This window comes from Poromitra crassiceps (genome assembly GCF_964638095.1).
Source record: "Poromitra crassiceps genome assembly, chromosome: 10".
NCBI classification, from domain to species: Eukaryota; Metazoa; Chordata; class Actinopteri; order Beryciformes; family Melamphaidae; genus Poromitra; species Poromitra crassiceps.
This window is the reverse complement of record NC_139631.1, coordinates 25,596,699-25,609,198: the sequence shown is the minus strand read 5'-3', so window position 1 is coordinate 25,609,198 and position 12,500 is coordinate 25,596,699. Positions and strand designations below refer to the sequence as shown.

Genomic DNA, 12,500 nt, shown 5'->3' with positions numbered 1-12,500 from the left:
TTATGTAGCCTACTCCCAAGAAAGACAGCATGTACAGCAATATCTGTGTTATTGATGAAGATGGATGGACATTGTTAGATTATAGAAGAAAAACCTGTGAGTAATCCCTATCATTAAACTCAAAGAGGACAGTGGAGCAGTCACGAGAAACCCCTGGACCCCAGAGGCCTTTACCACAACTCCCTGCTAGGAGCCAGGCAGCCCCCCCACTCCACCAAAGGCCCCCCCCATTGATCCCAAAAACAGCCCTCCACTGGCCCGACACAGCCCTCCCACCCGCCCTCCTCCTTCTGCTCTCCGTCCAGGATCAGATCGAGTGAAAAATGAACCATGGAGCAGGCAGGGAGACCACATGGCCTCCCCAGAAAAACCACACAAGACAAATAGATATAATTAGACAGCGTCCCTGGGTTATTTTTCTTCGCAAATATTTTACAAGACCCCCTTTCTTTCTTCCTCCCGCTCTCCTCCTCTCCTCTCCTCGGCCCTTTCCTCCCGATCCATCTGTTTTTCATTGCTCGCTCAAACACATCTCGGGGTGCAGAGGGTCTATTGTGCTGGGCTGCTGGGTTAGGCCGAGCTGGGCCGGGCCGGGCCGGGCCGGTGCCGGCTCAGTCCGTTTTTTATTTTCGGGGCCCGGGACTCGGGGGAGGCCGTTTGAGGGCCAGGGGAGTGGTGTGAGAGAGCGGGCGGGGGTGGAGAGGATAGGTCAGAGGTCATCGGAGTATAAACCATTGCCACATGCCCCTCGGACTGCGGTCTGACTCCTATTTCCTGTCTTCAAACAAGGCTGAGGGAGGCGGGAGGTAGCAATAACATGGAGGGCCACGGAGCGCTTTGTTTTCCCAGCTCCCCCGCACACTGCGCACATATGGAGCCAGGCAACCTGTTCTTATAATGGAACCTAATATACACACAAACACACACGCACACACACACACACACAGACACGCACGCACGCACGCACGCACGCACACACACACACACACACACACACACACACACACACCCTACAGCTATTAGATAAGGTTGATCTGAACACCTGGTCTTGCTGTGTGACTGAAAACTATTTTATATCCCGTCACAGATTAGAGGATGAGGGCCCAGAACTTCTAAAAGCTTCTGCTTTCTCGGCTGTTTTCCTCCGGTGACCTTGACTCTGTGAGCAAGTTTGTATTCGCCTGTAATGTCACCGCTGATAGGCAGGGGGCTGATGAGCAGGATGCTGACGAGAGTGACAGGGGCGTTCACAGATCGCTGTCAAGGTCAAACAAGGCGGGTTAAAATCCCCTCAAACATTTAGAAAGAGCAGCACAGCACAGGCACACAGGATATCGTCTTTATATATAGTGTTATATTTCTGCTAGCAGAGCGTGACTTTCAACTGTATCTGGGGAGTGCAGTGGTACTGTATATTCCCTGCCAACCAACAGGAGGGTCGCAGGTTCGATTCCCTGTGTTACCTTCGGCTTGGTCGGGTGTCCACACAGGCACAATTGGCCATGTCAGGGGGAATCCCAAAAAAAAACTTGATTAAAAACGTCTTTATATATACTGTTATATTTCTGGGAGCAGAGCTTGACTTTGATATTCAATTGTATCTGGGGAGGGGCGTCGGGGTAGTGCAGTGGTAATTCCCTGCCAATCAACAGGAGGGTTGCAGGTTCAAGCCCCCGTGTTACCTCCAGCTTGGTCGGGCGTCCACACAGGCACAATTTTGCCGTGTCAGGGGGGATCAAAAAAGAAAACTTGTTTAAAAAAAGTGGTTATATTTCTGGGAGCAGAGCTTGACTTTGATATCCGACTGTATCTGGGGAGAAAATGTCAAATATTTGAATATTTGAGGTGAGCTTACACCGCCTCAAGAGCCGATACATCACTTGCATAATAGGTTAAATCAAGGACTCTCACGTTTTCATTAGTATAGTCTGAATCCACGCAGTTCATTGTTGATACGTTTTACGATTATATGGTGTGTGTGTGTGTGTGTGTGTGTGTGTGTGTGTGTGTGTGTGTGTGTGTGTGTGTGTGTGGCAACCAAAAGTGCACATGGGATATGAGATGAGAACACGGTGTTCCAGTCCTGACCCGCTTCCTGCTGCACTCAGGAGGAGACTCCAGGTTCTTTACAGGAGACTCCGGGTTCTTTACAGGAGACTCAGGGCCTGTATTTCTGTCCGTCTCTTCCAGCCTGTCAGGGAGACTAAGTGGGTTTGTTTGGAGACCTGAAGGCAAGGCTAATAAAATTAAATCTATGAGACCTCTGCTCTGCGTGTTGGCTACAGTTGCAGCCGCGTTAATGCTAAAAGTATGGTACAAATCCCAGCACCTCTGACAACAGTGTTCTGACAGATGATGCATCATCGTATGGCTTGACTCATTCAGACAGGCCTAATGCATAGGCCTAATGCATAGGCCTGCTTCTAATGGGAAATGCTGGTGTGTTTTGGTAACACTCCTGTCAAGTTCACTCTCCCAACTGTCAGCAAAGTAGGATGATAGAGAGCTTTCTTTCAGTAGGATTTAATCTATCTATTGGTATGTGTAGGTTATGGCTTGCATACACATTCCCCTGTCCTAAATGTAAGGTCCTGTGTTGTCCCTGTACCCTGCCTGCCTCTATGTACTGTACATAATGTCACAATGTGAATTGTTGTGTCTCTGTGCCAACAGCTCCTGCACACCTTTTCAATTTCAATTTCAATTTCAATTTATTTATTTGTTCGATAGGGGACAGGTGTACATTAATGAACATTTAAAAAAATGTAAATGCACGACAATTGCAGTCACAAGACTGATTTCCATTGTTAGTCCCCCTGCCAGATGATACAGGCTTAGAGTCCTGATAGGGGTAAAAAGTAACATAGTTTTTTTGTACTTGGGAAGTAATGATCTAATACTATTGCTAGTAGGCTAGTGCCATTTTGTGTCTCTCACCCAATTTAACCTGATGATTGCAAATGTGACATTAAATGAAAGCACAATATAAGGAAATATCAAAACAGTACTGTATAGTTTTACAGCCTGATTTGTGGTTTGATAACAAAAGATTCGGTCAAAACAATGTTCATGACCAACCAATCACTATTTGGGTCTCCTTGGATGCATGTATCACAGTTTACTGTATCTGACATAAATATCAAGGCAGCTTAAGGCCACACATCTCTCTTGTTCTTACTCTCATTCTCTTTACGTCTCTTTGTTGACCTGCCTGTCATTCTGTCTGCCTGTCTCTCTCTTTACCTTCCATATGATTTGTTTTCCAATCTGTGGCGTACGCTCCAATAACGTGGGAGTTAAAGACGGAGTCAGAGGAACAACGCACCCCTCTGTATTAGAGACAATCTGTGTATCGGGTGAATGAAAGGTTTCTATGTGAGGGGGGAAACTTCCTGACATCAGTTAACTCGCATCAGTTTGGTTGCAGTCATATTTAGTGAGCATGTGTCTTTTGTTGCATCTTTTGTGTTTATGTCCGGAGTTTGCATCATTGTTTGCATGTGTGTGTAACAGTGTGTGTGTGTGTGTGTGTGTGTGTGTGTGTGTGTGTGTGTGTGTGTGTGTGTGTGTGTGTGTGTGTGTGTGTGATACGACATGTCAGCCATGCGCTCGTGGGTTTACCGCTGAGCCAACCTGTGTATGAGCTATGTGGAGCAGGGCTGCTACCATGGGAGAGCTCCATCAGGGAGACGGAGGAGGGGGGGCTCGTTACAGTGATGTGAGCTGTTTGCATGTGTTAAGGAGAAACAACCCTTCAGTGACACACATACAACCCTGGACACACACAAGCACACACACACACAGGGTCACACACAAGGGGATGCACCGATGGCACTTTTTTGCAGAGTACGAATACTTACATTTGGGTACTTGCCGAACCGAGTACCGAGTACGAGGGTACTTTATTAGGGTCAGCGATGGATTATTATTTTCTTCTACTTGTATGCCTTTTATATAATGTTTAATTAAAGTGAACTTTTCAAAACATTATCATTTTTATTGATTGGACCTTGAATGCACATCAATTTTACTGAATGGAGTCTTGGTCCTTGAATGCCCACTGTCTGTGTAGTGGGAAATCTATTTTGATGGGGGTTGTGTTGGGTTGGGGGGTGTAGGATGTGTAGTGGGAATGGGTGTTTCGGTTGGGTGTGGGTTTGGTTAAAGGCAGTATGGATTACATGGGACAGATGTAGCCTATTGCAAATACCTGTAAGCCTTTATGCTCGACAACACTCTATTGTCTGCTAGAAGAGCTAACGATCACCTCTAAGTTGGACATAAAGTTTTGTTAGCAGTTGTTGCAGGCTAACGGCTAACTGTAAGCTAGGGCAGAGAGTGAAAGGGCGAGTGAGGGTGAGTGAGCAGCGGTGTGGCTGCAGCTGATGACTGACCTCTGAGCGCTTGTTACTGCTCCTCACAAAGCACTCCAGGCAGAGTAGCTTTTCCTGTGCAAAACATGCTGCTATAAGCTTCTCTGCAATGCGTTATCAGCTGTGAGCCCGTTGCTGCTGTCAGGTTAACGTCACGTTGCGTCCGTAAAGTGGTCTCGGGCGCGCGGTCGTGTCAGTATCGGGACGAGTACGAGTATAGTAAATTATGCCAGTATCAGAGCCGATACCGATACCAGCATCAGTATCAGTGCATCCACACACACACACACACACAAACACAAACAAACACAAACACAAACAAACACACACACACACACAGACAGCCAAGTCAGGCTAACCAGTAACCCCATTGCACTTGGTGGTAAATTGTGGTAAACAAATGCGGCAAACTCCTTTAAAGACATGATTAAATATTTAACAAAGTAAAGATGCACAATGTCTCCATAGTTTTGACTGCTCCCATTTCTCTTCCACAGAGACAGCATCATAGCAGAGTCGCTATATGCAAAAGTGCAAAGTGAGCAGTTGTAAACTCTGCAAAGACAGTTTGTTCTTCACTGACCCAAGGCCTAGAGCTAAACAAGAGAGAGGTCACTGAGGACTTAGCCTATTACTACGGACTCAAATATCTGTCCTATATCTACTGGGTGGAAATAGAGACAGCCATTTGAGACTGTTTTAACCTCCCATCACATTGTTCTCCCTGCCGGGTTACGCCATAAAAATGATAAACCTAACAGCATATATCCCATCACGCCACAAAATGAGTCTGAACCACCAGTGGCTGCTGCTCATTGCTGTGTGCTAAAATTGCACCTGTTTTTCTTTGTCTGTTTTTCTTTTTCCCCTCCCTCTCCCTCTCTCTCTGGCAGCACAGTAAAAATTGAAATGTCATATAAAACGTGACAGCATGCTAATATGTGGCTCCCAGAGGGCATCTCAAAGTGTTCTTGTTGATTTTGTAACCGCAGATTGAGCCAGCATCCTTCCATTTTCACCCCTGAAAAAAAGATAAAAAAAATGCAAAGTTGAGTCAAGCTGGGGAACGCTTTAGGGGTGACACCAATTCCATTTCCAAAGCCCATGTATTAGAAATGACTGACAGAATAACAAATAGCGCATACAATTAGTATCTACTGCTTAAAATTAGATTTGTTGTTTTCTCTTCTACTACAGTAAGATACAGTAACTATGGATAAGAGAAAACAAAGATTGTCGTGTTTTTAACCCACAAAACATTACATTTGTCTATGCTAGGTTTTACATGTAAAAAAAACATAATTTAGTAATTTATAAAGTTTATTTTATTCTATAGATGAGTTTGGATAATGAGTAATATGCTGAGTAAAGTGCCATTATACTGCAGAGTAGAATGTCATCTAAACCCTTGATGAATGACGGTAGTTCAAAACAGTAACATTTTCACATGACTAAAATACTGTGTTAACATGTTATTTCTAATATGAAACAAGCACCAAGGATATCCAAACAGTTAACAGGTCATATATTGACCTTAAGCAGTCAAATTTTGGCATTGGTTTAATGGTTTACAAAACTGCCATAATCAATAACTCTAAAGGGTCTCTTCATTTTGTCCAGTTTCGACCATTAAAACCGTATTTTTGAGTGAATGTGCAAACTTATTTCAACAATCTTGAACGAAGCAACATTATCCTGTCAGATTGAATGATGACGAACTTATCTTATCAGATTGTCACATTTTAAGGGACCCCCCCCCCCCCACGGACAATAATAATCTAAACAACCGATAGACTTTTTTTTTATTACATTTTTTGCATTTAAAAAGCACTCAGTCCTACAACGTTTTTCCCCCCCAAACCAATTACTTAACCTGCCAATTACTGGCCTTAAAATAAAAACTGTGTGTTTGAATATAGTGCCCATTTCACGTAGTCCCACCGCCGCCGGGGAGTGCAGAGGCACAGATTTGCCCCCTTGGGAGTTAGAGCGGCCCCTAAGGGAAAAATAAAGAGATAGTAAAAAAGTTGAAGAGCCACTGGCCTAGAAGCACGTCTCTCTTCTGTTAGGAAATGACAACAAGACAAGACAAAGGACCTCCGACCAGCCTCAGATACCACCATGCAACCTGGCACCTCGCCAGCGCCACATGAAAGAGACAGATGTTCTTTTTTTCTCTCTTTTTTTGAAGCTGCGGTTTTAATAAATAATTTCTCCCATACAACTAATCCACATCTCTATTTCCCTCCCTCTCTTTTGATCATAAACACATAAATATCTGTATAAGCAGGGCGTTGAGATGCTCTGCACGTCCTCCTAGGCCTCATCACGGAGCTCACACGCACACAGAGGCCCCACTAAGACGTGGAGGGCCGTTGTACCCCTACGGTTGAATGGGAGGGGGGTACATGTGTGTGTGTTCATGTGTGTGTGTGTGTGTGCGTGTGTGTACAGTAGGTGTGCGTAAACAGGCGTCTTCGAGAAGCAGTGCGTGCTCTAAGGGTCACTCTGACAAAGCCAAAGTCAAACTCCAGTTAAGACTGTCAGCTGAAGGTGGACGAGGCAGAGACAATGCTCTCTCTCTAGTACTAATTAGTCTCTTCACCCAGCCTGGTCCCATAGCGAGGATAAATATACACATATGTAAAGGAGAGAGATGGAGGGAGAGAGAGAGAGGGAGATGAGAGAGAGGGCGGGGGGGGGGCCAAAGGAGGTGGAGGTGGCTTATTTTCGGTTTGACCTCTGCTTCCCATCCTAAAGAGAAAGGTTTCTGGTGTTGTGTGTGTGTGTGTCTAATGTGTCTGGGTGGCAGGAGGTTGTTTGCCACTGATCACCCTTACCCAGCTCCCCCTGGGGCCTCTCATCACCTCCACCACACCAGCCACTCCATCAGACTCAAGGTCGGAGACACACACACACACACACACACACACACACACACACACACACACACACACACACAGTCTCTCTCTCTCTTTCTCTGTCACACACACACACATGCACACACACACACACACACACACACACACACACACACACACACACACACACACACACACGCCCCTTCCCCAAATGGCACCACCGCACATGCACATCGATGACGACCACCCCTCAACTCCAGCGCTTGATCACTTCTCTTTCCTCACCCCACCCCTCCACCCTCCCACCTCCACCCCCTGCCCGATTCTCCCCCACCTTGCCTCACCTCTGCTCCCCTGCTCCTGTGCTCTCCTTCCCCTGTCCTTCCCAGCATCCAGCCTGGCAGAATGTGATGAATGGGACTCCATTACTCTTGTCCTCTGTTGGCCTGGTTTAGCTGCTTTCCTCCACCCCTTCCCCGCATCTGCCCGTCTGTCTGTCCGCCTGTCTGTCTGTCTGTCTGCCTGTCTGTCTGTCTGTCTGTCTGTCTGTCTGTGTGTCTGTCTGTCTGTGTGTGTGTCTGTCTGCCTGTCTGTCTGCCTGTCTGTCTGTCTGTCTGTCTGTCCGCGTGTCTGTCTGTCTGCCTGTCTGTGTGTCTGTCTGTCTGTCTGCCTGTCTGTGTGTCTGTGTGTCTGTCTGTCTGTCTGTCTGTCTGTCTGTCTGCCTGTCTGTCTGTGTGTCTGTCCACCTGTCTGTCCGCCTGCCTGTCTGTCTGTCTGCCTGCCTGTCTGTCTGTCTGTCCGCCTGTCTGTCTGTCTGTCTGTCTGTCTGTCTGTCCGCCTGTCTGTGTGTCTGTCTGTCTGTCTGTGTGTCTGTCCGCCTGTCTGTCTGTCCGCCTGTCTGTCTGTCTGCCTGTCTGTCTGTCTGTCTGTCTGTCTGTGTGTATGTCCACCTGTATGTCCGCCTGTCTGCCTGTCTGTCTGTCTGTCTGTCCGCCTGTCTGTGTGTCTGTCTGTGTGTCTGACCGCCTGTCTGTCTGTCCGCCTGTCTGTCTGTCTGTCTGCCTGTCTGTCTGTCTGTCTGTGTGTGTGTCTGTCTGCCTGTCTGTCTGTCTGTCTGTCTGTCCGCCTGTCTGTGTGTCTGTCTGTGTGTCTGACCGCCTGTCTGTCTGTCTGCCTGTCTGTCTGTCTGTCTGTCTGTCTGTCTGCCTGTCTGTCTGTGTGTCTGTCTGCCTGTCTGTCTGTCTGTCCGCCTGTCTGTCTGTCTGTGTGTCTGTCCGCCTGTCTGTCTGTGTGTCTGTCCGCCTGTCTGCCTGTCTGTCTGCCCGCCTGACTGTCCGCCTGTCTGTCTGTCTGTCTGTCTGCCCGTCTGTCTGCCTGTCCGCCTGTCTGTCTGCCTGTCTGTCTGACTGTCCGACTGTCCGCCTGTCTGCCTGTCTGTCTGTCTGTCCGCCTGTCTGTCTGTCTGCCTGTCCGCCTGTCTGTCTGTCTGTCTGTCTGTCTGCCTGTCCGCCTGTCTGTCTGTGTGTCTGTCCGCCTGTCTGTCTGTGTCTCTCCACCTGGACTGCCTTACAACAGCTGGTACTGCACAAACTCCCACTATGCAAAACTTTTTTTTGGCCGCGCCCCAAGGGAGAGGGAAACTTTGATGATACACAGATGGGTATTATTATTATTATTATTATTATTATTATTATTATTATTATTATTATTATTATTATTATTATTATTATTATTATTATTATTACTATTCATCTTAGGATGTTGCATAGCATGTTGGTAATTAATTTAACAAGACAATCCATTTTCAAAAATATGTACAACCTTTTCTTTTATTCTGAAAGGTGGACCATAGATCTACAGTTACCATTCTATTCTCCTTTATTTGCTAAATAAATGAAGATTCTTAACTACACTACATTGGATACATTTTCATGAATTAAAAATTAAAATGAGTCATACTGTAGCGACACACCGGCATGCTTTCTGACATGTTTTCACTAAACATGACAGTCTTACTCTTGTTCGGGCTTAATTAGTTCAGATTCGTTACCCAGCTCTGAAAACCTTTTTCTGCATACCTTTAATTACATAGTTCAGAGGGACACAGGCAAAAGAAATCGCTGTAGGATTCACTGTTTTAAACCTTGTTTTGGAAGACAAGATAAGACAGAGTGAGAGTGCATCGCTATGAAGTGAGGAGATCACGTCTTCAAAAAAGTAAATAAAATATGCATCTTCTCTGTGCTCATTACACATTTATGACTCTTGTTAAAAGAAAAGGTGGCGGCTGCCTCCTAACATGTCTGACTTTCAAATTCACACGACGCCGCTGTCAAGCGTTGTGCTCCAGATTCTGTCCAATCAGAGAGCGGGAGGGCCGACTCGCTGAGAGTGTGGAAGAGAGTTACTTTGGCTGGTTCAGAGCGCACAGGAACTCCTCACCTACAGAGCAGCGAGTGCTAGTCGGAGTCCTTTGATGCATAGTTCATCAGTCAAGCAGTTCAGTTGGTTCCGCCGATCTCGTGTATGTGATTCATAACAATAACAGTTGGTGGAGTAGACATTACCGCATTAGGCATAATGAGCATTGTGATTTGCTGCCACAATATGAAATAACTTTTCTGCTGCTGTAGCAAGTTTTAAGGCAAAGCACACATCAAATCACCCCAAACAGACAGCCCCCCACCCACCCACCCACCCACCCACCCACCCGGACACACCCCATTGCACACACAAGGCTCCCAAAGTCCCCATCAGAAAACGATAGTTTGTTAGGTGCTTGTTATTTGTGATTTAGAGGTCATAAGGCAATCAGCATCAACAAAACATCATGTATCAAAGCAATATAATTAGTGGTATTTAATAAAACCTACACAATTTCACAAGTCTATATTTGGCAAAAAAGTGTGCCAAGGCGGTGGAAGATGTGATTTTAATGCCTTATGTCCCCTGTCACTGAATACAGTTGTTACTCATTTAGTTGTGCAATACTGCTGCCACACTGGGGCTTTAGTTAACGGGGGCTTTTGTTAAGTACAAAGAAAAAAGCCCCCACTGTTACCGCTGCAGCAGTACTGCCAAACTAAACGAGTAACATTTGTAGCTTATAGGCAAAACAGAGCAGTGCACTCGCCTCACTCCCCATGTCACCCTTTGGTACCTCAAGGCCCACAAGGACAACGTAGTGAACACACACCGAGCGCCACACCTCACTCTACAGCTATCTCCTCAGTCTATTAGCCTATTTCACATCACGCCCAAATCAGCCATTTTGTGTCTAAAAGGCAGGAAGTAAAACAAAGAAGCAAAGAAGATCCAGTTTGCTGTTCCTCCACTGCAGGGACAGCTGGTCCAGTCCCAGCACTCTAATTAATGTCTTGCTTGCACCTGTGTTCCTTCCTGCATTTTAGACACAAAATGGCTGATTTGGGTGGGATGTGAATTAGGCGTATACTGTAGCAGTCTACAGTGCTACAGGGAAGTCACACAAAATGATAGGAGCAGCCTTCCATGCTAGAGCCCCGTTAACTCCTCCTCCCTCCCCTCCCCTCCCCCCTCGCCATCACCTGAGAGAGCGGGGGAGGCCTCGGGGCGGGGCGGGGTGGGGGTGAGGGCCGAGCGTGCAGTGTGTCTGTGTGTGTGTGTGTGTGTGTGTGTGTGTGTGTGTGTTTGAGCGAGACGAGGACAAGGGACAGGTACAGAAACCCCCCCACACCCCCACCCCTGACGGGACGGGACGGCAGAGGCAGGCCGCCGGACAGACGATGAGCTAAGGAGGAAGCCGGAAGACAGCGACACACACCATTAGGGGTCAGCGTCGGACCCACACACGTACTCACTTACCACCATCACTCGTATCCACTCAAAGTGCCAGGAAGCCAATATATCCTCGAGGATTTGGCTTTCAGGCAGTCGGCCGTCCTCCCAGGGGCCTGCTGGTTTAGGGTCCTTGTGGATAGATTACAGTATGTTTTTTACAACCCAGGGAGACGGAGGCGTAAGGGTTAAAAATGGAGGTGTAAGGGTTAATAAATGGAGGTGTAAGGGTTAATAAATGGAGGTGTAAGGGTTAAAAAACAAAGAGCAAAAGACTTAGAGAAGGAGGAGAAAGAAGTTGAGAGAGCGAGAGAAAGAGAGAGCCGGAGAATGAGAGAAAGCAAAAGACAAAGAGAGAGAGAGCGAGAGAGAGAGAGAGAGAGAGAGAGAGAGAGAGAGAGACATAGAGAGAGATGTGTATCTGGAGGGGATAGCGATAGAGAGAGACAATCCACCTGATGTGTGTGTGTGACAGAGAGGAGAAACAAACAATGTGGTGCATTTTGCATAGCGAGACAATAGCCCTCCATGCCTCTTTCACCCTCCTTTCTGTTTCCACTCCCCTCTCTATTAGCCAAACATGATTAAAATGCACTTCCTACCAGCGTCTCTGCTGAACAACGGGAAGAGAGAGAGACACAGAGGGAGAGAGAGAGAGAGAGAGAGAGGGAGAGAGAGAGAGAGAGAAAGAGAGAGAGAGAGAGAGAGAGAGACAGAAGAGAGAGACAGAGGGGAAGAAAAGTGAGGTGGAAAAGTCAAAAGCATCTTTTACAGCGTGACGCTTTTCATCCTTCACAGACGCTGAGAAGAAAAGAACACAGACGTTCAAACTAACCCCCCCCCCCTCTCTCCCCCCCCCCCTCTCCTCCTGTCTCTCTCTCCCCCCCTCCTCCTGTCTCTCTCTCTCTCCCCCCCCCTCCTCCTGTCTCTCTCTATCCCCCCCCCCCTCCTCCTGTCTCTCTCTCTCCCCCCCCTCCTCCTGTCTCTCTCTCTCTCCCCCCCCCCTCTCCTCCTGTCTCTCTCTCCCCCCCTTCTCCTGTCTCTCTCTCTCTCCCCCCCTCCTCCTGTCTCTCTCTCTCTCCCCCCCCCCCTCCTCCTGTCTCTCTCTCTCCCCCCCCCCCCCTCCTCCTGTCTCTCCCCCCCCCCCCCCTCCTCCTGTCTCTCTCTCTCCCCCCCCCCTCTCCTCCTGTCTCCCCCCCCCCTCTCCTCAGCAGCTGAAAGCCCCCATGATACCTGAGGACAACAGCCTCCCCACAACAACATCTCAGTCACACCTTTTCTCTTCTTTGTGTCTTCTCAGAGCATTGATATAATTCCCCCTGCACTCTTTAGTCCAATGACATTATGGCATGTGGCTATCTGAGTGATGGGCGCAGTGCCATGACTGGGCCTGACACAGAGGTGCTGGGGCTTGGGAGGATGCTGTGGAGCGCTAGCCTGGGTAAACCCA

General features: G+C 47.6%; 1 protein-coding gene across 1 annotated transcript in view; it reads right to left on the bottom strand.

Moving 5' to 3' along the window:
* mctp1a (multiple C2 domains, transmembrane 1a) overlaps nt 1–12,500 on the bottom strand; it is a 219,688-nt gene that overhangs the window by 17,722 nt on the left and 189,466 nt on the right. Inside the window, exon 18 of the mRNA XM_083644332.1 lies at nt 11,078–11,182. Coding sequence (XP_083500458.1) covers nt 11,078–11,182 — 105 coding nt within the window. The remainder of the gene's footprint in view (nt 1–11,077; nt 11,183–12,500) is intronic.